Genomic DNA, 26,278 nt, shown 5'->3' with positions numbered 1-26,278 from the left:
GATGCTCTGCCACCTTGACCGGGAAACTGGGCACGGCCACGCCCCTTCTCAGTTGGCCGTTTGTTGACACAAACAGAAATCGAAACTGAAACCGAGTGCAAAACATAATGCATAACAGTGGCACAAAACAAAAACTAAAACTAAAGGCAACAAAAAATCAAAAACAGAGAAACAACTTGAACAATGGCAAAACCCAAACACGTGACTCTGCCGTCGAGTCGAATTGAGTCGAGTCGAGAAACATACCTATATGTATGTATGTAGATATGTAAGACAGACAGGGCCTCTCCAGGTCGCCAGTCGAAAATGACAGAGAAAAACGAGTCGAGACGAGAGTGGAAAACGTAAACTGAAGCGCGCTTGACAACGGCAGCCGATCGTTCAGATTCAGATACCTCAGATACTTCAGATACGCAAAGAACATAGTATGTCCCCAGGTTTCTTCGATTTTCTGCTGAGCAAATGGAAATTGAAATGGAAAATAAAGTGCCAGCGCAGCTAACAATTTGATTACGTTTGAGCTCGAGGCGAAAGAGGAAATTCTCAATTTCGATTGCCGCCAATTGCCGATTGCTGCCCCAAATAGTTTTCAATAGTTTTCAAATCGCGGAAGTGCTCAAGGGGTTAAGAGTGTAGCTAACTGGGTCTTGGGACCTACTTCGTGGGCTTCAAAACGAGAAATGGGTATTCAAAATACAGAACGTGTCGAAGAAACCAAATCAAGGAAACACACGTTTTCATAATTTTCAACCCCGCTATCTTTGCATTTACCATATTCAGTAAAATGGATACGGATTCTTATTTATTCTGATTATTGATTTGGTTCAGTGTAGCTAAAAATATTAAAATTGTCTAGTTACTTTTTATGGGTTCTTTTGATGAAGTCTTTAAATATTTCGACAGCGCGATGATCTATTCTTTAAAGTTGCAATACAGTTTACAGCAGTGCAGTTTATCCTAAGTACGTAACCTTAAATTGTTGTTTGAAAATAAGTTGACCTAACTGATGTCGTTGCTTGATTAATAATGATACTAAACTGTCAAGCTGTGCAAAAATGTTGTTCTCATGGAAAACTGCCTTGGTCGTTGAAAACAACTTTAATGGGCAGTAATGAAGAATAATTTGATTATGATTCTAATTTACTCTCTGAAACAACTCTCTGAAATATCAATGTTTCTAAATATGTGGTAGTTTTAGGATTACAAATTTATGAAGGACAAGCATTTAAAACTGCCTTAACTCTTGAAGACAAGGTTAATAGGCAAAAAAGAAGACTAATTTAATTATGATAACCATTTAATCTGAGAATACTAATTCTCTGCGTTTCGGTGTTGTCAGTTTTGAAGTAAATAAAGTAAAAACAGTTCTTGAAGCATTCCAATGTGCCATGAAAGTTCCCTCCCACACACATGGCAAACTCCATAAGTTTATAGCTCCGCGAACGAGTTCTAATTGGCGGCATCTTAAAAGTGGAAAAGCTCGCAATTAGCAGGAAGCTGCGAGATCCCACGATCCTCCACCCACTTGAATCCCCCAACCCACTGGCTTCGCAACGCTAATTTGCTAACGCACTTGCCACAGAGCTCATTGTTTGGAGTTGGAGTTCTTGTCTTGGGGCGGAAGTGGCTTTAACCTTGTGGGATTCGCTTTCTAAACGTCCAGCCACTTGGTTCTCACTCTCCACTCCTCACGACGATTGGAATATCAGTTATGCGCCGCCTGACAGCCTTTAATGAATCGCTCGAAGTCGACGGAAAGCAAGTGACATTTGCACTATCAGACGAGTGATGTGAATCATCTACTGGGGAACAGGGATCACGTGAGAGTGTCAACGGATTGATTGCATAAGCCTCCAAAGAACCGAGTGACGATCATTCAATCACTTGTGGAAGTGGTGGTGCCTTGAGCACCTGGCATCCTACATCATTTAACAGCAATTACAGCCCACTCATTGTGCGGCACTCGGTTTATACTTGTATATTCGCTCGATTGCTTGTGCACCAACCCAATATCAAGTGCCAAAGTCAGCACGGCAATGCATTTGGCATATTCAAATGCATTTATTCACTGGTACCGTGTATTTCAGAGATATGCCTGATATGCTATGCAAACCGATTAAGTTTAGGAAGCAGTTAAAGGAACGGAAATACAATTTATTTGAGGTGCGCAGACTGTGTGAATATATTGCTGTTTAGGAGGAAGAGCCACAACTTTAATGCTTTAAAGGCTTTACCACATATTTGTCAAGAAGTCCAATAAGTAAAAGTAGGGTAATAAAACTCTTGAACCGCAGTACTCAGTATATTCATAATATTTTATTGGAAACACAGCTCTAAACTATTAAAAGCCGGCTTGTAATCGCGCAACTTATGTCATTCAGAACTGGGTGACCCCTCCACCAGCTATACAGCTATACCCAGTAAAAATGCATTTATACTTTATTTGCTGCTCGGGGGATATTCAGATGCCTAAATGACACAGAAAATTGTTTGAATGACAATTTTGCGTTTGCTTTTCGTTTAATTATTGTCGTCGGCGCCGACATTTCTTTGTTGCTAAAAGTTAGCTTGTGATATTTTTGCGGTTGCCTTTTTACTGCTGTTTTGTATCGCGAAATCAACCAGTTGGTTTGGCAGTGCGGTTTCTTCCATTAAACAATAATATCGATTACGTGACGAGAGTTCAATGCTTGAGTGCGGTATGCATTCGCTGTTTGCAAACAAAGTGCAAAGAATGCGTTAGAAATTCGAAATGGAAATGAGCTGAAGATGGGAAGGAGAGTCACGTAAATCGCTTCAAATCTTTCAAAACCTTCAATCTAGCAGGAAATCATTTTTGGTTCGGTTCCAATGCACGACTAAATAATATTAACCACTAAAAGTCACAAGGCAGAGACGCCAGTTTGTCTGGCAAAGTCGGCCGCAGATGCAAAGATACTCAGATACAGCAGACAGAGATACACAGATACAACTGCCGGCGGGTCAAACACTGGCTATGGCTGATAATTAGTAGATACATTGCCGAGCGATCAGCTGACTGCAATTGAATCAGTTATGCAATTAAGTGCAGGGCGGAGCTTTGGGGGTCGTTTAATTGCATGCCAGTATCCATTGGATACAGATACATTGCAGTCGGTCGTGTTTCTGGATTGAGTCAGAGGAAATAACGTGCCCGGTAATTAATGCGAATTTTCTAGCCAAGCGAAATTCCAGCGAAACGAGCGTGAAAAGTCGCGATGCATCTTCGGCAAAATCAAAGGTTGAACCTTAAAGGTTGATTCACCAGCAAAAGTGCGTCACCATCTCCGTCAGGCGAGGACCGCAAAACAGTCGCTGAAATTAGCATATGCACGGATACCAGATACATTTGTATCTAATTGCCATTAATTGCGGTTGGTATCTATTAGATGCGTACGCCATATGCTCCATTACACAACTCGCGGCTTGGGTTGGGCCACTCGGTTTTAGCCACGATTCTGCCACTTGTTGCTTGGAAACGATTTGCGTATCTTTGGTGATTCCTGGTTTATTCTTGGTGTTAGTCCTTCTCAGAAATCCTCGCTCTTCTATCGCTATCAAAAAACACGGAGCCTGTAGTCATACATCCAAAGATTCAATGGCATTTAACTTGGTTTAAAAGTTGCGCAAACTAATATTATTTCCAAAATACCCATTTTCCAATTCAACTTCGCAATTCTACTGTGTGTTTCGTATTTATATATGTATATGTTCGGTGGATTTCTGCTCTGTCAGTATATAAGCTGGCGTATGTTTTTCATTTATTTTTCCATTTGTTGAATTTCGCGTTCGACTTTTGTTCTTCCTCCAAGCAAAACCACGCCGATGACGAAGCGTAAATAATGAAATTAGCTTTTGTTTTGCTCGATTTTTTGTTTGCGGAAGAAGTGGGAAAGAGAAGGGAAGGGAAAGGAAAGGAAAGGGAAAATCGTACGACCTTCACCTCCCCAAGAATGTTTGCCGACTTCTGTTCAGTGAACTGTTGAACTGATTGAAATGGGTAAGAAAAGGGTGTCAAACAGCTCATATCAACACAAAGGAACGATGAAAGGCTCAAGCGCTGAGTTGTGGTCAGTCGATTGATATCCAATAATCTTTTCACAGATTCCCAAAGAAGACGGCATATCAATGTCGTACAAAAGAAAATATTTTGCATAGCGCAGAGTGAGAAACGCCATCGATTGACAGAGCAGCAGGAGATCCATAGCAAAAGTCCAAAGATAAAACGCAAACCAACCAAATGGCCACGAACTGCGACTTCATAGAGCAGCAAGTGAAGCAGCAGCCGTTGGCCAATGCAGCAGTCATGGGCGTCCAGGAGGACAAGGCGCAGGAGCCCAAGGAGTTGCAGGATGAGCCGGTGAAGCAGCCAGTCGGCAATCCGTACCAGCAGTTCGCTGGCGAGGATAGCTTCGAATGCGCCTTTGAGTCCACCATGGATGACCTGGAACAGGGTGTCCTGGATGGCTACGAATCGGACTCGGAGGCGAGTGCCAATGACCAGATCACCGACTCCGCCTCCTCCGGCAGCCTGGGCCAAGTGGTGCAGCAGCGGGAGGAGCGACTGAGGGGCTTGCCGGGTCCACTACATGGCCAGCACATCGATTCCGAGATGCTCAAGTGCCTGCCGCGATCGAACTCCTTCGACTTCCACAGCAGCAGTGGCAGCAGCTCGGATGACGAGGACGATCCGGATGACGATGATGATGAAGTTCACCACAGCCTGGGCCTCAGCCTCAGCGGGAAGTTTGCCAAGGTCGATCTCTACTCGGGTCACCAACGACCCGGCTATCTGCTACCTCCCTACATCGAACGACGCCGATTGTCGCAGTGCAAGGAGGAGGATGACGAGGACGAGGGCGATAGGAGCCAGCTGGGCGGAGGATCTTCCACAGGAGAGTCTACCAAATCTGAAAAATCCTCGAAGGCGCCCCCACGGCCACCTACGCCGCAGGATGAGGCCTCCAAGGAGAAGTTCAAGGATCTGGAGCGGCTGAGGCAGCAGTTTATGCACAAGATCGATCGCATCAATACGCGAAATATCGAGGAGAGTGGGGCCCCGCCGCCACCACCTCCTCCGCCGCCCCCCATACCAGCCACGATTCTACCAAAGGCCCTCAAGGCGTTACTGCACACCCAGGAACCAGTTGCGCCCCCTTCCCGTCCTCCTCCAGTTAGTCCACCGAGTCCTGCACCTACATCTAGCGTTATTGTGGCAGTGGAATCGCCGGTTCCTGCACCCCCGGAGCCCGTTTCCCCACTGCCCCTGCCCACGGAGCCCCCGCTGATCATCAAGGGCAAGTTTAAGGTCACACTTGCCCAGGAGACACCCGAACTGCGAGTCGAGGCCCAGAAGCTGAGCAAAATGAAGGCCAGCTCCAATGCGCACACCATCAGCTTTCCCTCCAGCTTCGGGGGCTACTCCTCGGTGCAGGGCCTGTTCTCGCAGCGATATGGCTCCCATCGGTTTCCCACCGCCGCTCCCCATCTGTCCAAGCAGTTCTTCGAGCCATCGCTGGTGGAGATTCGCACGCCGGCCCAGAGCAACGTGGCGCTGAATACGACCGGGCTGGCCAACAGCAATCACCAAAGCCTCCCTTGTGATACAAACAGTTTAGCCAACAAGCCGCGCACGCCCAGCGAACGGGAGCTGGACGAGATCTGGATACGGCGGCAGGACGGTGGATTGAGTGGCTCTGCTGCCTCAGGTGCTCCTTCAATGGCCCTGCAGCAACAGCAGCAGAGACCCGTCTCCCTGGGAGGAGCGTCCACCATGCCGCGTTTGCTGAGGAGCGAGAGCAGTGCCTCCACCACCAGTCCATCCCGCCAGCTCACCAACTCGGGATCCGTCTCCGTTTCTGTGTCCGATGATGTAAGTGAAGGGTTCAGTTCAGAAAGCACTCTAGAACTACTCAAAAGTGCAGCGAACAGTCAAATACATAGAACAGAGTCCATCTGGGAGAAGTATCAGGTTTTTGAAGGATGGGATTAGTATATTTGTGGTACCTATCTACGAGGGTCGTTTGATAAGTCCGTGACTTTTTGTATTTGCCGCGCACCTGCTCTAAATACAACACTGCTCCTGTCAGCAGTTATCGATTAACAGCTGACTGTAAAATTTTGAGAAAGCTGCGTTTTTTGGTTTGCGTTTTATAGGCATTGAAAGCAGACGATCTCGTGAATTTTAACGAAAATGGAAAAAAGTGAATTTCGTGTGCTAATTAAGCATTATTTTTTGCGTAAAAAATCCATCACCGAAACCAAGGAAAGACTTGATAAATATTATGGGGACTCTGCACCATCAATTTCAATGGTTAAGAAATGGTTTACTGAGTTCCGTTGTGGTCGTACCAGTACAAGTGATGCCGAACGTTCAGGTCGCCCAAAAGAGGTCGTCATGCCAGAAATCGTCGACAAAATCCATGGAATGATATTGGATGATCGGAGAATGAAAGTGCGTGAGGTAGCTGAGGCTGTAGGCATCTCAACTGAACGGGTACATCACATTTTACATGAATATTTGGACATGAAAAAGCTTTCCGCGCGATGGGTGCCGCGATTGCTCACACACGACCATAAGCGCAACCGTGTGACCATTTCAAAGGAGTGTTTGGCGATGTTCAACCGCAATCCAAACGAATTTTTGCGCCGTTTCGTTACCGTAGACGAAACATGGATCCACCACACCACACCAGAGACCAAAGAACAATCAAGACAGTGGGTTTCTCCGGGTGAACGTGCACCAAAGAAGGCCAAGGTGGGTCTGTCGGCCAACAAGGTCATGGCCACAGTTTTTTGGGATGCACAAGGTATCATTCACATCGATTACCTTGAAAAGGGTAAAACGATCACCGGCGAATATTATTCAGAGCTTTTGGACAGATTCGATATTGATTTGAAGCAGAAACGACCGCATTTGGCGAAAAAAAAAGTGCTGTTCCATCAGGACAATGCACGGGTGCACACGTGTGTAGTCAGCATGGCAAAATTTCATAAATTGGGCTACGAACTGCTACCCCATCCAGCATATTCTCCAGATTTAGCCCCCTGTGACTATTTTTTGTTTCCAAACATGAAGAAATGGCTCGGCGGTAAGAGATTCGGGTCAAATGAAGAGGTCATCACAGAAACAAACGACTATTTTGAGGGCCTTGAGAAAACCTATTATTTGGAAGGAATAAAAAAATTGGAAAAACGCTGGACTAAATGTATAGAGCTAAAAGGAGATTATGTTGAGAAATAAAACGCTTCTTTGACGAAAAAAATATATTTTATTCAAAAAGTCACGGACTTATCAAACGACCCTCGTACTTTGATTTTGGTGGTCAATCACAGTTGTGCTAGGAAAATATATTTACATACGCAGACAACTAATCGGATTGATGAAATTATTCTCTCTAAAAAAGTTCTATGGTAAGCTGACAAGAAACGTAAAGCCATAAAACCTAAAGCACACAGTTAATTGAGGCTAAATGGGTAAATGGGTATGTGTAATCTTTATATTCACAGATCTGACTGACGTCATTTGAGATATGTGCCTTTATCATTTTCAAATAATTTAACATGTACAAAGTGGGCAATGAAAGATCTGGGGAGCAAAACTGGGATGGGCACTGAGTCAATGATGTCATAAGAACAGGTCCAATGCATCATTTGTAAAGTGTATTTTTAGTTTGTTACATTCAGGGGCTTGTGCTCCAGGGTTATGCCCATCAATATTTTGTAGTACTTCTTGAGAGTAGCCACTTGAGAGTACCACTGGTGGGATCTGCGGTCTTAGGGCTTACACTTTGTGTGCTCAATATTAATAATTCGCTTACTGTTTGTTGTTTCTATGATATCCATTAAGTTGTCTATTTATAGCTCGAAAAGAGAAAGAGGTATACGAATTATTTCAATTCTTCAGTCTTCGCTTCCTCTTCGCCTCTTCGAGTTTTCCAGTTTTCGAGCTTTCGAGTTCATTTGTCTGGCCGAAAGGTAAACTGAACACGGCGAAAAATCAGCCTTTTGGGCTTGTTTTTATCGTGCCACACATGTGGTGGCTATATATAGTAATATAGTCAGTATAGTCGGGTGTTTCTCTATATCTGTTGGCTCTCCGCTTATCATGACACAGTTTGTCAACATTTCCCGCTGGAGCCCATCGCCGCTTCTTATTTGTTTTGACGGAACGCGGGCATATCGTATATGTACGTATGAATGCCAGTATAAAATTTCCATATGTATCCCCCTATATAGATGGGCAGATAGGTATTTACCTTGTCTTGGCAAACAATGACGTCAGTTTTCTCCAGTTCCAGTTCCGCCACGCCCTAAAGCAAACTTAGAAGGAAGGTCTTCCCTCTGCAGCCGTCTAGCGTGTTTCATAACTGCTTAAATATTGAACTAGACCGTGTCAAACAGTTGATACTCAGCTGCAGCTACCGCAATGGCACACATATATTTCAAAGCACCAGCTTTTCGTCTGGTTTCTCTGAGTGTTGACCCCATAAAGCCAGCAGTGCCAATTTAGGACCGCCTTTGTCGTTAGCTCATCGCAGTCGTCTGCGACCCTCGGGGCACGTGACTCGGCGTTTTGCACATGAAACCCCTTAGCCGTGAAGAAAGCCGCTTCGATCTCTTTGTAGTTTCGCTATAAATAATTCAAAGACAGGTGTTCGCTGTCTCCGACCAAGATTTTTGGCCAGTGTTGCGTGGAAAAGGTCCAAGTCCAAGTGGAAATTTGTATATGTGATTGTTAAAGTTGTTAGCATTGCTCGGTAGATTGGTAGATTGTCTATATCGAAACAAAACATTTTGATTCTGCTTCGTTCAGTTCAGTTCATATTAAAAATAACTTATATAAATAAATAAATATTGCTATAAACTGCTCTCCAAAGAATAATAAAAATAGGTACATCGCTAGACTATAGAAAACTATACTCAATTCGAGTAAGAAATTCAACATAGAAAAAACAAACAACGATGAAGTGGATAATTAGTTCGTTCTTTCCGATAGATCTGTCATAATAAGCTGCTCATTAGCATAATTGTCTCTGAATGGTTTTAAGGGGATGCCCCTTAAAGTGATGTACAAGGAATGAGGTTCCGATTCCTCGAGTTTGCTTCGTTGGAGTTCCCTGAGTTTCGGGTAGAATTCCTAGAACCGTCGAACTATAGCTTCCTTGACCACGGCTGTCCTGGCCCACATTCAATTCCAATTTTGCGTAATCATAAATTAATTGACTACGTTCGATTGGCGAGCAACAGGCGGGATACATAGGTCTTCCTGTCGCCTCCGTCAGGGTCCAATTAAAGGACGCATCGGGTGTCGCCTGCTCCTCCAATTGGCGTCACCCCGGGTTACGCCACTGAATCCATTGTGTATTGTGGCGAATAAATTGTGTTTGTAGACAATTCGGCAATAATTGCAGCTGCTGAAGAGGGACGGACAGTACTGGGGATAGTACAAACAAGGGTCAGAGGTGAAAGGATACGGCGGATAATGGATAATGCCGTTCGGCTGGTTTGTCCAATCAGCCCTTTAGTTCGTTTTAGTTCGTCTTGGCCAGCGGCGCCAGAAACATGCAAAGTACTCTCGCAGTCGAAGTCGCTAGCCCACTGGATGCCAACTCCAATCCCCACATCTCCCATCCAAGCCAGCCGCAAACTAATTCCCAAAAACGCCATGTTCGCTTCCAGGAGCAGGATGGCAGCCTCGGAGGAGCCGGCCGGATGCCAGGATCCCGACCCTCCAGCGCCCCCGCAGAGCCAAATGCCAAGGCGGCCAAGAAGGCCTACAAGAAGATGGAGAAGGAGCAGCGGTGAGTTGCTAACCGAAATAGTAGAGAGCTATTCCAAATTCGAAATGGAAAACAACTGCACAGTTTAAATTCGCTGGAAAGGGATTATTTGTTTGCTTTAAACTGTAGCAAGGAACGTATAGTCCTAAAAATCCAAACTTGAGACCTTTTTTTGTTGTTTCTATTTCGTATTTGTTGTTTCTATTACTTAAACAAAGCAATATTATGGAGCTGGAACTGGGTACAATACTTGTTCCAGAGCTATAGCAACATGGCTAGTGCCCAATTAAATGTCATTTGTATTAACTAATTCATTTCCCTACGCCACAGTCGCCAGGAGAAGGAGCAGTCGCGACGAGAAAAGGAGGCCCGCAAGCTGGAGCGCGAGACGGCGAGGCGGATCGAACGCGAGGCGGCCAAGCTGGAGAAGATCAACCGGCACAGCGAGAAGATCTCACGCAGCACGGAGCGGATGGCCATGGCGGGAGTGGGATCGCGGTCCGGTTCGCTGGAGCGGAGGCGAAGTGGCGAGGACTCGCCCGTGCTCAATCAGTCGACGGTGCACGGCATAGCGTCACCGAACCGAAGGCCCACGATTTTCGACGTCTTCCGACCACGGGCGAAATCCGATGCGAAGCGGCAGAAGGAAAAGCACCTGCTGGATCCCTCCTCCGCCGACAGCAGCGCCACCAGCAGCACCTACTCCGTTTCCGGGGGCACAGGCCCGGCCTCGAGCTCGGCAGCAGCCGGAGCAGCAGGAGGATCGGGCGCGGCGGCGTCGGGCGGTGCGGGAGGAGCCGGTGGCCTTATGAACTCCATGAAGGTGGCCATGCAGAACTTCAGCCATCGCCAGCATCCCGCCGTGACGATAACGAGCGCCGACGGGACTCAATCCACGGCAAAGAGCAAGTACAAAGACGGCAGTGCCCATCCGCATCAAGGCAGCGACGCGCAGGTGAGTCCAGGCTCCCGCATTCTTGCTTTTTTCCACGCTAACTGATCCAACTGATCTCCCTGGACAGTACTACCACACGGTGACGGCGGTGCGTCCAAACTCTTCCCAGCGGTCCCCGATGACCAAGGTCATGGATCTGTTCCGGCATCGATCCAGCTCGGTTGTCAGCGAAGCCGACAAACGCAAAGCGGTAAGTGGAGAATTCTTCCTTTGTAAGACTGCAGCTTGATTTAATTTCTAAGTAGGGAAGTTGAATTGCTTTACTTAATACATTTTTGTCTGGAGTGTACTCCACTCTAAGTGCTGGAGTTGAGCTTATCTTATTTGTAAGCATTACATTATACATTAACAATTTATAGGTAATGTATCTTATATTGTACACCTCTATTCACTTAAAGCTCTAGAAAAGAATGCATAATTTAAAGCCCTCAAAGGGTATTTTAATTTACTTTTTATTGGCGTTCGTTTTATACAGATCAAAAACATTAAACTAGTTATATTTTCTTATTTTATTTATTTTTAATACGACGTTTACATTTTGCTATTCATATTTTCATTATTGGTTAAAATGATAAACCGCCAAAATTTTGAATAATATGATTACCTAAAAAACCAGTCGATAACTTTGCCGAGGTTCTAAATTATCGGTTGTAATCGCCGGATGTACTACAGCGCCACCTGTCGAGCTGTAGCTGAATCTGCTTCTTCGGTTTGAGTCTCCGCTCACAGTTTCCCGCTGAATAAAGTGTCCCCGCTAATAACTTTTAAAACCAGCGGTTTTGTTTTTATATTTTTGAATATTCAACAGCAAATTGTTGTATTGCTTTAATTGTTAATAGCTTAGTATGTAAAACATTGCATCTTGCGCCAGACAATAGGTTACCATTTTAGCTTAAGAAAATAAGCATCTGAGTTTATATGGAAAGTATCAAAATTCGAACCATGAATGGTTATTTAGTTCATGAATATTGCTTATCTCGTCCCATTAGATTCGGAGCAGTGTGATTAAGTGATTACCAGCATTTCACTCCCAAATGCCATGTTGTCTCGAAAAGTCCACTTGAGGGCTTATCGGCGGCCAGAATCGTCATTAACAATCATCCATCTATAAATAATTATGCGACATTATTGATTTCGACTCGATAGGCCTCGATCGATTTGATTGATAAGCCTCGTTTCTGATTATTATTTATCGAGTGTAGTAAGAGAGGCTAAAGAACTGAAAGCTTTAGAAATTTATCAAGCACAGAAATAGTTTTACAATCTGTAAAAAAATATAAATTTGTAATTATTTCGGGGCAAATATATGATAGATTGTTTGCATAAAATAATACATAAAATGTGTATAGAACTTGATTGTCGCACTCCTTACTGCAGAATACTGCATAGTCGAAGCTGTAAGAATAATCACTCACAACATATTCAAAGCGGACAATTTAAATATTCTTCTGAGTGTATAGAACGAAAGAGTCCTTTAGAGCGAAAGCTTCAAGAACAGGTGATCGGCTCAGCTGTTTTCACTCTCCCACTGCCGTCTTTCTCCCTCTGTCTTCGTCTTTCTCCGATTTTCTCTCGCTTCTCTGGCTGTTTTTGGACTTTTGCACACTCGCAAGTATATTACGTATACGCCAGCGTCGCCGCCGTTGTCACTTGAACATTTTTTGTTTGGCCGCCGATCGAGCGGATGTGTTGTTATTTTCACTTGCATTTCCAATTGAGCTGGCCAGGCGGCAATTGTGCGCGTAGTTCGTAGTGCGCTCCTGATCCTTCGGATTCTGGCCCGATTTTGGATTGGAATCGGGATATATTCATTCCATCTGTGCGTTGCCCGAATTATAAATACGCCCATCGCGTGTGTCCGTGTGCTGACATCGAACGTTTCCGTTTATTTATTGTTTTTCTTGGCAAGAAAACTTTTTCAACGGACTGCAAGAAACTAAAATGTGTGTCTGGAGTGCTATTTTAAATAATTGAGCAGTAAACTGTTGTAAATGACCATAAATAAATAAAACGTTCAAATGTATAATGGAAATATACATATAAAGAAATAATCACAACTACGAACAATTTGAACTACCATTTTAAGTGCTGGGGATCGCCAAAGTAAAACAACAAAATAGCGTCTCAAAAATTCTGGCACAACCAGTGAATAAATAAAGAAATATTTATATTTATATTTATATTCCGTGGCGTGAAAACAAACCATTTCTCGTTTGCCCAAAACAATTATTTTTAAATCAAACAAATCTATGCCGTTTTATTTCTGCTGCCATTTAAGTTCTAATGTGCCGCGACAATTAATTTAATTTAAAACACACCCTGCATTTCCTTCTTTTTTGGCGGACAGTTTGAGTTCTTAATTTTCAAGTTCATTGACGAAACTCACGCGCACGTTCATATTTTTGCATACATTTGTTCTTTGTGCAAGAACTCTTTTTATTTAATTCGATTAATTGAGATTTCTGAGGCATGGAAATGAGCATATTTGAATTTGCTATGGGGCAAGAGCACGAAAAAGCCGACATAATAAATGGGCCACATGTGATCGGTGTTTGGTGCTTGGTGCTTTTGTGCTTTGGTTCTTCGGTGCTCTGCGACTAATGCTCACAAAATACGCTAAATAATAGGTAATGGTGCGGTTGTGCTGGCTTTTCTTGTTGCTTGTTTTCAAAGCCTTTAGGCCAATATCTTAGTCGCTAATTTGTTAGGTGTCCAACTCTTGTGGCAAGGAAAGTGCTGGGGAGTGTTAACATGGCTCCTCACTTAATACTTGAAATGCCATTTACCAGAACTCAATCATCTGCTTAATTATTCCATTGAAATCTGTCCCAATAGTTTGACGTTTTCCCTGAGGACACGCAGCTGTTGCTAATAATAGGGGATTTTCCACGCCCAAACATTGTTTTCGGGTGATTTGTTGGTCATTATCACTGACTGACGGTTGACTATTTTATGGCATCTCAATGGATGATATCACTGTTTTCGCTGGCCCTTTTCCCGCTTACCCGATTACTTAACTGGGCGATAAGCACCGAAGTGTTATTAGCCAAATGAAAACGAGGAAGGAACTTATCGGCGCTGGCCACAAAGTCAACAAGAAGGAAGATGGAAGATTCAGTTAGGGGAGCGAAAGCGTCTGGAAATTAATTTAGAATATACAACGGAAGGCAGGCGAGTCGGCGAGTAGATAAGATAAATGCAGGCTAGGGCGGGCAAATGAAATATACAAATTTAGCAGATAACTTGGGCAAAAACCAAATATATAATTGCAGCTGATAACTCCCCAGATCGGAGATACAAATCAGGAAAAGAAACTGATTCCTAGTCGCAAACCTCCCCATATCAGTCCGATCGCAATCAGCTTTCCCTATATGGCACATGCCCACTTGGGATTTCGCTCGCTTTTTATTTTCCACGAGGAAGTGAAAAGAAAGTGAATTGTTTCAAACGGACATTCTGGTTTTCTGGTTCTCTGGTTCTGTGCCCACTTATTTCATTATTTCTATTTCTATTTATGCATTTCGCTTGAGTTCGCCTCACTTTTTGGGCCCTGCTCGTTAATCAATCACTTGTCAAAGTGAGAACTTTTCTCTGTTCCCACTACTTATTTAATATTGCGAGCCTACTGCTTATATTTATTTTGATCTTTATCTCACTTGCTTGGAGGTCAACCACAGCCAGGCGACGCAGCTTATTTGTTGATGTGGAAGTTTGTTTATGGCGGGGAAGCTTGATTAGGAATGTGTAAAAATATATATTCACTTGGTTGTATATGGAGTCGCAATCTCTAGGAACTTCGCTGGCTTCCAAAGTGGTTTTGAGCAGAGAATATTGAGGAATAGCCAAGTGGATAGTACTTCTATTATACAGACAAAAAGGAAATATGTAACAAATGAATTCCGAAGCAAATATATATTATTTTAACGGATTTTCACAATGGGTTTAATGGTCGAATGTTTTTACAAACAGGACAAATCTGCTAGTTAATATATTATTGCACAATAGGCTGCTCTTTTGCTTGTCGGAAATCTTTTACGCGCTTGGTCACATGCCAATTGGAAATTAACATGCCGCTGTTAACGCAATGTTAATTAACGGCTTCTGGACTCGAAGTCTTTCAATCGGTGGAGGAGCTGGCAGAAGTCCAACCAGACGCGGAATGCTAAATGGAACTGAGGCGAATTGATTTGGGCTAGATACTAAGAGTTGGCTCAGTTCGCTGGCTAAAACCCTTTCGAGCAATACAGCCTCCTTTTGCTTTTGCTTTTGCTTATGTTTACTATTTGCCTTCGCGCGAGCAACTAATTAACGTTAATGACTCTTACATTCTGTTTGCGTTTTATTGTCTGGTCGCGGAGTCTGTTTTGTAGAATATTATTTACCTATTAGTTTTCCGCGCATTTCCCTGACAAATATTGGCGCTCACAGCGAGAAAGATACATATTAGAAATGAAAGCTGACTACATACGTATGTATCTGCGAATTTGCCAGTTTTCAATGGCTAATTTTACTTGTATTATTTACGCCTGTGATACATATTTGCTACCCGATTGTCGTGCTGGAAACAAGCTACAGCGCCGAGGTAAACAAAACAATCAAAATACGATAAGAGCGCAGAAGCGCAGGCTGACAATATTAAGTATACGCCCCGCGGTGTGTGGAAATCAGAACTTGGTTAGCAAATTATCAATTCCTTGAGACCTTGTCAGGTGCTAAGTCTGAAAGGCTGAGAATTAAATAAGATTGGGTAATATTTTGTGGGGCTTTATAAATTTGCATCAGTCTGTGGCAGCACATTTAGTCGATTGTTTATTCAGATATCTATCTGTGAACCCCTTACATCGTGTCAATATGCGGTTTTGGCCCTCGACCATTGTAAGTGTGGAAATTTTGGTATGTAGCGCCGCCCTCCTTATTGCAATTCAGAGTTTCTTAAATCGGCTTTTTCGAAAACCTTCACTACTGGCATAGTGCATACTGCACTTGACCCATTGCCACAACTAGAATATTTCCGCGTCGAAATCCCGTTTTGCAGTTTTAATTAGTTTTCATTGTATGGAATCGCTTTCTTCTGGTCTCGTGTCTCGTGTCTTCTGTTCTTTATTGGGCGCACCTTTCAATCAAAGTTTTTGTCAATTTCAATTGAACGGACACACGACAGCAGGCAATCAAGCAAGAAAAACACGCCTCCTCTCAAATCCACTGAACTTTACGGCTGCGTTCAATCAACTTAATGCGTCACCAGTTGCTTCTTCAGAATGATCTTGCTTTGTGCTTATTTGTTAATTAAAAGAGTTCGGGGTCAAGGATTAATTTGCGGGGTGACGGGGAAAGGTGATAAGACGCCGACCGGACCGCTGGAAATAATTATAGCTGGCTGCTCCAATATTCTGCGACATTGACGGTATTTCACTTATTTTCCATTTCCTTAAACACGAAAACTCGGCGAAAATTGTTGCCGGGTAATTAAAAAATATACATAAATTGGCATTTTCCCGCTGCGAAGGCAGGGGAATTTACATAGTTTATGGGTGGCACTGGCAAATCCCCCTATATGCATTTATAAAATTTTATTTTATTTATTATGGGTAAACAAAAAATCAGAAAACAAAATAAATGCCTTAATACGGCACATTAAAGCGCCCCTGGTGTTGAGTAGCGAAAGCAGACGTGGCAAGCAGTCGAATGGCAAGCAGTGGTCGCGGATAAACAAGCAGTTGACTGCTGAATTTAAATTTGAATTTCAATTGGTTTTCATGTGTAGATAAACATTTTATCAATTTATTGAAAATATATTACCAAAAGTGAGCTTGGGTAATTATGAATCACATTAGGTGATAATATAAACAGCAACCATAAAGCAATACATAAAACTGCGACAAAATGTCGGCGGTGAAGCGGTGGATATATCGGCACACTCACTCGAGCAGCTCTGCCACGCCCACCTCACCCGGCCCCCCGCCCGTCTCGCCCACCAATAAAACGCGTCGGGGGCGCAGCCACTCCCTCGATGTGCAATCCCTTCCAGGAATTCGCGCCATGATGGTCAACAATGTAAGAATTGCCTAGAATTGACTAGAAACCCTAATCACATTAATAATAATACGATAATTAAGCATAAACAATTCAATTACGACCAGCGATAAGTATAACATACACATGTAACTCTTTGTTTGAACCTGTACAGGTATCCTAAAACTACGTATCTATGTATATTTCGATTTTAGAACCATTTTTAAAAGATGAGAATAATTTTAACTTATTCATTTATTTCTTCAATTTACAGCGTGCGGCGGCGCATCAACAACAGTTGGCTGTTCAAAGTAAGTACGAAATAGAGTTGAAATTTATTCTAGAATATTATCACAACAGCAAGTACCAGGTAGAATACATAGAAAATAACCATTTACAGAGCCCATAAACCTAACCGACTTCATTTAAGCGTCCACAGCTCAGCAAAGCCAACAAAGTCAAATTGACCTTGACTTTGAAAACCGAAAAGCAACTGAAAACACACCGCGAAAGCAAAAAACAAAACAAACAAACGAACGAGCGAATAAAACTCAGCACCGAAAGCCAAGTTGGAGTGTTTTACATATGTAAATGCCAAAAGCCAGAATTACTTAACACTTTTATCCAATTTATTTAACTATCCCCCGATCGACGACAGCCAGATCCAACGCAGAAGTTCGTCCAAATAAGTTCGCAAATAATCAAATAAACAAGACGCCGGAAAACGCTTAATTCGATTGCGTGGGTGTGGGAACATCTGTCGCTGTGGAATATTTTTGGCTTTCATTGACAACCCGTATCGAGTGGTTTCATATCGCTAATGGGATGGCTAATTCGATCAATTTGTTGAAAGTGATTTAAAGGAGATATTTAATTTAATGCCAGGTTGATATAATAATTGGATATAATGTGAATAATTCTGCATTTTTAGGATTTAGTTTCTTTTTAGTTCTGCTCATTTCAGTTTTAAGAGTAGCTTCGTATACAGAACGCATATGGCATTCTCTATGAAGTCAGATTCAAATGGCGAGTTAAGCGAAGTACATCCTATCTACATAGATACTTTTAAATTAAATAAGTATCTTGAATCATTTTTATTTTGGAAAGGCATTATAATATGGCTTAACTGTGAAGAAAAAGTAGAAAAGTTTCCATAAATTCAACATTCCTACTGTTCATATATGTAAGTACATACATACATACATACAATGTAGGTACTTAGGTTACATACTTAGACATTGTGTGGTTCATAAGAGTGGAAAATTGTGTCGTTTGTAATTGTTACATCTGAGTTGCGAAATAGCGGGAACGGCAACTGAAAAAATAGAACTGAAGAATGCGCAGCAAAAGCAATTTTCTCATTTCGCACCACAAAACAAAGCTATTGTCCACGAATAGACAGACGAAAACAAAATGTGGGAATGCGGTCACCGTTATAGATCCCCAAAAATAGTGCTTTCAATTAGTAAACTAGAATAAAAGACCGAAAATCGGAATCGTGGCGGCTGAGAGAGCGGGACGGAGCGAGCGGAGAGATCCGGACCTTTGCTCCAGTGCAGTGTGCGAGCGAGAGAGCTGGACCAACTGTTGCTGGGATGTGCTTACCCTTCGGTTGACCTTGAAAGTTTTCGTGTACAGGCTGCACTTTTTGTTGCTGTTGTGTTCCTTATGCTCAGCTGCAGTTTCAATGTCAGGCGAAAAGCAAAAGAAAGAACGAACAAGCAAACAAGCTCTCCAGTGCTACCACTTTAGCTGTTTTGTAGCAGATGCGCTGATCTCTTTTAAGGCTTGTACAACAAATTTGGCTACAACCAGTTAATCATTGTGAATTTTGAGAAAATTTCGACTGCAAACTGTAACTTGAAGTGTGGAAGTACTAATATTTTGTATATATGAAGGGTCCAAAAGCTGTCTAAAATCCTATAGTTTCTACTAAAAAATAAGTAGTCCCATATAATGTTTAAAATTTTCCAGCTCAAAAAAGTATTATCAAAAATTATACGTCTGGCTCTATTAAAGTGAATTCGTAGTTTCTCTTCGTAAGATCGAGTTTAGAGTTTAGAGATATTTCGGAAGCGCTTTTGACATCACTGCCTCTCTCCCTCTTCGATGCAGTTTTGTGTCGCTTTTTTCAGGTCTTTTGTTTATCATGTTTTTTTGCTGCCATGACGTAATACAAAAGCGTGTGAGAGAGAGAGAGAGAGAGGCTTAGAAAGCATACAGCTTGGAGATTTCGTTCAGCCCACAAACAAATCTCAAGCGGCATTGATGTTGAAGGCAGGCGAGACAGTGTGGATATGTGTGGGCTCGTTTTATATTATTTTTTTATTTTTTATTAGGTTTTTTCATCGAGTCAATAAAAGCATAAAAACATAGACTGCGCAGCGAGAAAACTAGAACAGACTCGGTGTCTGCAGACAGAGCGGGATGGAGACAGAAAAAGAGAGAGAGATAGAGAAAGAGAGGTGGGTGAGGGCGGGCACCACCACCACCTCCCATGCTAAGGGCGAAATATTTGGACTTTTGTTGGTCTATTTGGCCTACGTGCGTTACGGCACGCACACCAAGAATCCACAAAAAGAGCATTAGAATCGATGAACGAAGAACCGAGCGAAAAAAACAAAGTAATCACAATAACAGCAATGTAAATGTTAATGCCATGTAAGGCAGCTACAAGGCAGCAGTAGTACAGTGGAGCCCATCCATGTTACGACTTCAATCTCATCTTATGATATTCGACTCTTTTTAAGGAGGTTAAAAACACATACCTGAAGCCTATGGTCCAAAAATGATGAGTATTCCCCCGAAAAATTAAATGTCAATTTTTGTAATGTCCTCTTAAAATTGCCTTTGTAGGAGTGGTTGCTATTTCGAATCCAGTGAGTTTTAAGATGGCTTTTCAACTTGCAAAATAGTATACAAAGTGAAAAACAATTAGTATAAATATGTATGTATAATAATATAAATATGTATTGTATATAAATATACAAATATCTCGATATCCAAAGCCTCAAAATCAGGTTCAATAAAGTAGTTCTAAGTATAATAGTTATAAAATTACAGTTGGATGATTGGAGTTGGCAAATGACGTCTTCAGTCTTTAAATTATCATCGCCAGCAATCTTTATGAAAGTTAAAGATATTTCACAAGTGTAATGGTTTGAGTTATAGAAATGTGCCTGTTTTTAATATCCCATATTCACGAGAGCGGCGGAGAGAGTTCCAGAAATGGATCAGAAAACAGAAAGTGGTTTTTTGTTGCCCGAGGCGGTCAGCTGACGGTGTGCCACGCCCCACAACGCCCTAGGCAAACCCTAACCAACTCGAAGTGGCTTATCTATTCAGGTTTTTTTGGTATTATTATGTTATTTCTTTGCCGATTAGGCCACCTCTGCGTTTTGCTTTGCTCGCTTGATTTTCTGTTGTGCTCACCTTTTTCTCGCGCCGCTGGGTATATAAAACAGAGAGGCGCGCTCTCACGCACACACCCTCGTACCGCCTCGCCGGTATTACACACAGATACGGGAGTATATAGATGCAGATACAGCTACAGATATTGACCGCACTTCGGAGCACATGGGCGGACCGACCGACCGCTTTCAGTTCGATTCCAACTGCCGGCAGAGTCGGATGCTCAGCCACGTGTGTTTTGAATTTCGATCAGTTAATTGTGAACCGTTGAATTGTGACTTGTGTACTGTGTGCATTCACTAATTAATACGTTTATCCAAATATATCTGAATATCTCGAAGAGTCGTCCGTCGAGAAGAGTGAAATAAAATTTAAACGGTTGGCAGCCAAGGGGGAATAATTAGTAATTTTTAAGACGCGAAACATAATTAGTTTCAAACAAAAGACAAAGAAAACTGGATTTTCGGATAGCACACGAAAATATTTCCGAGCTATCTGGCTATAAATATGCATGAGCGGGCAATTTATGGTCAAAATCAAACAATAAAATCACCGCGAAGTCAGCTGAATGTGCGTGGAAAGCCTTTTCGATTTTTTTAAGTTTAACATTGGAAAGTGGGAAAAAAGTTCGATAAAAATAGATCGAATATTTACAGCAACCGTTAATACAGTGATTTGTATATTTAAGATGCTGCAAGCAATCCAGACTAACTTGATGCCCAAATAAACAAGTTGAGAAACCGTCTCGCTAATTAACAATATAATTAAACGACTTACAAAAAACACGAGTGCCCACCGAAATACGAAGAGATCAGAGGATCATTTGCATAAGTTAAAGTTTAATTTGAGCGAGCAACCAAGGCCGTGTAATTACCATAAAAATTAAACAGATAAATAATTTCAGCTGCCCAAAGCAGCAGGGAAAATAGACCATGTGACTGAGCTTTATAAATAAAATACATTTTAATACACTGGGACAGTGAGTGAAAAAAGTGTGACGACATTCCTGAGAAGAAGTACATTTTATTTGCATTTTGTTGACGCTTTTCGACACTAAATTGTGCTTTTTTTGGGAAAGTGGATTCAAACCTACATGTTACTAGAAAACTTGTCTAGTGAACTGTTCGCTTACCGGCGAAATATTTGCAGATTCTCGCGGAATGATTTGATTTAAGTTGTTGTTTTCTGGTCCCACAACATTTCGGTTCTTGCTTCTCGCTAACGTTTATTTAAATAACTAAAAAGAGGGAATGATGGGATTTGATTTATGGCCAAGAGGCGCCAATCGGCTGCTGTTTCGCCGTCGCTGATTTTTTGACGTAAGCGGAGGATGATATTTTAATGAGCCGGAAAGAATATACGGTTTTGTGACTGTTTCTGTGCGGCACTTTGTGATTTTGTTGGTTTTGTTTTGCATAATAAACCACGATTAAAATTGGATAAAGCCAAATGATCTGGAAACGGGCTCTGCAGGTGTTTTTGCCCGATCTTTGCTCCCTTCGCTCGAATTTCTTTTGTTCCTGGCTTCTCGTTACTTGCGTTTATAAATAACCCCAGATAATAACAAGCAATCAAAACCGAATGCAAGGCCAACAAATAAAAAATTTCATAAAAATAACTAAAGTTTATTTCCGTCCCGATTTGAAATCGATCGCACAATATATATTTACACATAATATTATTATAGTGGGCACTGATAACCTCGTTGAGAATCAGAGCTTTCCACCACCACCATAATCGGCAATTGAAATCCGCTTGGAATAGGTCAGTTTCGGATTCGGATTCGGTTTCCTTCGCAATCCATTTATGAAGCACAAACAATCTGTTCGCCAAGATACTTTGTAGTTTGTGTGTGGGGTAAACAAATAGAGTACGGTACGAATGGCATAGTCAACCTGAAAGGCTCTGAAAGAATGTGGATGATATGAATATGTTTTGCAGCTAATCCAATTGAATTTATGCCCGCCTTCAAATGTTTCGCAACTGCTGCATACCCTCTTATTGGTCTTTGTTTACGTGTAGGCCATTTAATGGAATTAAATTTCGGGGCAGCCGGCTCAAAACAAGATAAACAACAACAACAACAGCATGTGGGAAGCTACTCTTTCCACTCGGATTTCTGTAAAAAAAAAAGAGGGAGAATTTCAAGAGTGTCGAAAAGCGAAGAAATGAAAACACGGCAAAGAAGAAATTGCGCAGTAAAAATATTCTGCTGCGCTTTATTTTTGTTTTTTTTGCTCTTGTATTTTGTTTTTGGACAACCACCACTTGAGAAAAGAGAACTCTTCGCGCTCTCAGAGAAAAAAAGAGAAGAGAATTTTTTCGGATTTTGCGTGCGGCGCAAAAGCCTCCGAATCAAGACAAACCCTCGGCAAACTTCGAGATACATTTCAATACAGTTCTATACCCCAATATCTACGGATCGGGGTATTTGAAGTGCTAAGAGCTCTGCCAACGTCAATTGGGGGTCCGAAAAGGTTCACAAACATCCATAGATACGCACTCAGTGGGATTTAAGCGTTTTACGATCTTGTAATCCCAGCATTACACGGTTAAAACTGCGCATAAACTCACAATTAGAAGGGGTGTTAATCATTAATCCTTCTTAATAAAAAAAACTTAAATCAGGCTTTTTCCAGATTTCAGAATATATCTCTTTAATTTAAGCAGTTCCTAATTTCTGACTGCTTCGCACAAAGTACATAATTTTTGCTAAACACATACCGAAGTAATAAATATATTACTAATTATCTAATTAATACCAGAAAATAAGCTTCTATCGAACGTTCTTAAACGTTCTTCATTCATAATCAAAATGCACATTTGAAAACAAAAACAAATACAAATTTTCGAAATCCAAATTTCCAAACGCAAACAAGATTTGAATATTTTTCCACTGCGTAGAATGCAACAAAAATGGTAATAAGCGTCATGAGTAAACTAAATATCATTTCACAACCTGTTTCAAAAACAAACTAAACTGTTATGGAATTAGTTGGTTGTTTTTATTTGGGAATGACTAGTTCAGTGAACTGCTGGAAAGTTCCAAAGACTCACGTTTATCTAAATGTATTTCAGATGCATATTTCGGATATTTTCAATGGCATGTTTTGAGTTCATCAATCAATACATTTTGCATTTCGTAACACGCATCTTAAATACGTTTTTACCGATTTCTGTAGATTAGACCCCAACTTAAAAGATTGTTTCGGATGTTTGTTGCTTGCCATATTACGAAGGGGTCGCCTGAGAATTAGGTCAAGACGAGGAACTTACTTTAAACGGCAATTAAATTTCTGTTTATTTCGATTTGCTGTTGTTTCTCCCAAGCTGTTTAATTATAATCTCGGCCCGCAACAACATAAATATTTCATATCGCCTCCCCGTCTGATGATCGCCTTTGTCTTATTGTTGTTCATGCTGTGTTGCCTTTATTACAACACGTTGCGATTGCAGTTTTCTGCTCTTGTTGTTGCCGCATAAATTGTATAGTGCACTTAGCTTACAGGGTGTTCCAGAATTCCAAATGATGCCTTGAACTTGAAGTAGAAACGATTAACCATATTTTACAGCTTGATATTGAAAGCGTATCTGTGTAAGTTCTGGAAACTTACGTTGGGCATCCTTAAGAATGTTGAGCTACTGCATTCTAGACCTTCCCATTATGTCACCGCAGATTTTGTGCACTTAACTTTTCCTCCTAATTGTTCAAAGCCGCTCCTATTTCACCATTACGGCGACTAAATATTCTCGGTAATTCGAGGACATTTCTCTCCGTTAATTGAGTTCACGCCAGCGAACTTAATGAGATCCCCAGGCGGTCTCCTCTTGGTCTTCGTCTTGGCTCGGACTCGTTGCCGTTTCCCTGGCCAGCTTGTTAAGTCCCGCGGAACGACCTCTGCCACTCGGTTGGATGTGGATGGAGATGTGGATGTGAATGTCGCACGTCAGCTGAAGACCACGCCCATGAGAAAACATATATACGTATAGTACATATATTCTCGAGTATATTCCAACTCACACACTCGACGGCGATTGTCCTTGAACTGGTTTCTGTCACTTAATCCTGTATCATATGGACAATAAAAGCATCTGCGGAGCTTTGGACCAGGGAATCGCCCCATTATCAAGTGAACGAGCTGAATGTGCAGCTAGTGAGACGTACAGTGAAAACTGGCCAAGAAGGACAGCTTACATTTGAATAGTAACTGAAATTTTAATTAATTAGAGCTATAAAATCGAACTCATTTGGTTTTTAATCAAAATATCGTAAAAGGAAACTTTAAACGATGAAACGTGACTGTCTCAGATGAAATAAACCAAATGCAGTCGAAAATCGTTAGGCTCTGATCCGTAGTGATTTGCTCGCTTTTGAAAATTATACGATAAATACTTTATTAGTATAATTTACACACAGTACTGTAAAATCTTAAAATTTAAAAGTCACAAACAACAAAACAACAAATGATAATACGTCTCCCATACTTAAATCCAATATATGGCCCTAAAACGTGACTTATTCTGGTTTTTTGCTCCTTTTCTTCGTTTGCCGTTTGCGAGCTGCTAATTTAAAATACAAATTTCCACTGCAATTTACGGTTTTTAGCACGCAGCTCTTTATGGTGATTTATATGAGGGGTTTATATAGAATCGAACACAGATGTGTGGACATACATACATATGTACATATATATAAATCAAATATGAGTGTGGCTAAAAGTCAAACACACCCACTTTAAAAGCTGATAATTAGCATGCACGATTGACCGACCGTTTCGTTCGCCCACTACATCCCCACTATATGCCGCTAAATCCCGCTGAATACCGCGACAAGATCAGATCTGGATAAGGGTTGACCTTGGCCGACCCTCCAGGGGGAGGTGACTAATCAAACAGCTTTCGATTGCCATCGCGACAGAAACATCAGTTGGTCAACAGCAAATGCTCAAATTCGCATTGAGTCGCCTTGAGTGGGTAAACAACTTGCAGTACTCCCCCAAATGTATCTACATATGCGCACGGCGAATATATGTATCTGCAGTTTCAATATAGTTTATATTTACCGAGTGCATACGCAAGGTACACTTATTGTACTGAAATCGTACGTCCGATGTGCAGCGAAGACTATGCCTCGTCCGTTGATAACAAAACAAGAATAACAATTCACTTGTTTGTTCATCGTTTGCACCGCTAGATATGCACACACTCGATTGGATATACTCGTGCATATACACACAGTCGTATATATGGACGGCAATAGTACACACGTACCATATCCCAGTGTATTTCCTACAGTCAACAAATTAATTCGCTGTAAGATCTGTTGAGAACCTGTGAGCAATTAATAATGTTTTCCGAGGAGAGGAGGCTGTGCGGGCCGAGAGGGTGACAATTGTTAATTTTGCTAATTGTGATTTTTATGTTTTCACATGCGGAAGTTTTTATACTGTTTTATTTGCCAAATCAAGGTTCAACGAGTTGCCAGGAGTGATGAAAACAGTGTGACTATTAAATATTATCTCACATATTGTTGAATCCGTATGGGATATACTAAACGCTGCGAGCATGGACTATTATGCTGTTTTTAGCACATAGCAGGCAGGTACACAAAACCCCCCTTTTGATTATGCTTTTCATTTGAGTTGCGTGCGCGGTTGGCATTTTCCTGCCAGCCAGGCAGGCTTTTTCATAAAACTTGACATTTCCATTCCATTTTCCATTCTCTGTCCTCCCGACAACTGTCTGTATTCCGCACTTCATATTCTTGCCATTGTCCTTGGCTGGAAAACAAAAAGGGTGCTGTAATCTTGGTTGTTTTCTCGGCCTCTGCAATCTTTGTGCCGCATCTTGGCCAGATGCCAAATGCTAAGTTTCAATAGCCACAACACAAGCTCATAAAACGCAATTAGCACCGCCGCACAACCTGCCAAATTTCGATCCCGAGACTTGGGCTTGCTCGTTTGCATGATTTTCTAAACCCACATCCCATTTCCATTGACGTCAGCAAGTGGAAGGTATTAAAACACCGTCCAGGATGGAGAAGTGCGGAAGCGGGACTGATCCGAAGGTCTTGGAAGATAACAACCTTACAACTTGACAT

At 41.9% G+C, this 26,278-nt stretch overlaps 1 protein-coding gene across 5 annotated transcripts in view; it reads left to right on the top strand.

Moving 5' to 3' along the window:
- The window catches only part of LOC122622553 (5'-AMP-activated protein kinase subunit gamma-1), a 65,624-nt gene that overhangs the window by 20,751 nt on the left and 18,595 nt on the right, over positions 1-26,278 (top strand). For 2 of the 5 annotated variants that reach the window (XM_043801090.1, XM_043801095.1), the window contains exons 3-7: positions 4,123-5,890; positions 9,700-9,821; positions 10,131-10,755; positions 10,823-10,945; positions 17,042-17,078. In XM_043801090.1, the coding sequence (XP_043657025.1) occupies positions 4,259-5,890; positions 9,700-9,821; positions 10,131-10,755; positions 10,823-10,945; positions 17,042-17,078 (2,539 nt within the window). In that variant the 5' untranslated portion in view covers positions 4,123-4,258. Of the gene's footprint in view, positions 1-4,122; positions 5,891-9,699; positions 9,822-10,130; positions 10,756-10,822; positions 10,946-16,528; positions 16,810-17,041; positions 17,079-20,401; positions 20,557-26,278 lie in introns of those variants that run through there. The other 3 variants (XM_043801091.1, XM_043801097.1, XM_043801094.1) reach the window with 3 other exon arrangements.

This window comes from Drosophila teissieri, chromosome 3R (genome assembly GCF_016746235.2).
Source record: "Drosophila teissieri strain GT53w chromosome 3R, Prin_Dtei_1.1, whole genome shotgun sequence".
NCBI lineage: Eukaryota > Metazoa > Arthropoda > Insecta > Diptera > Drosophilidae > Drosophila > Drosophila teissieri.
This window is presented reverse-complemented; position numbering and strand designations above follow the sequence as displayed.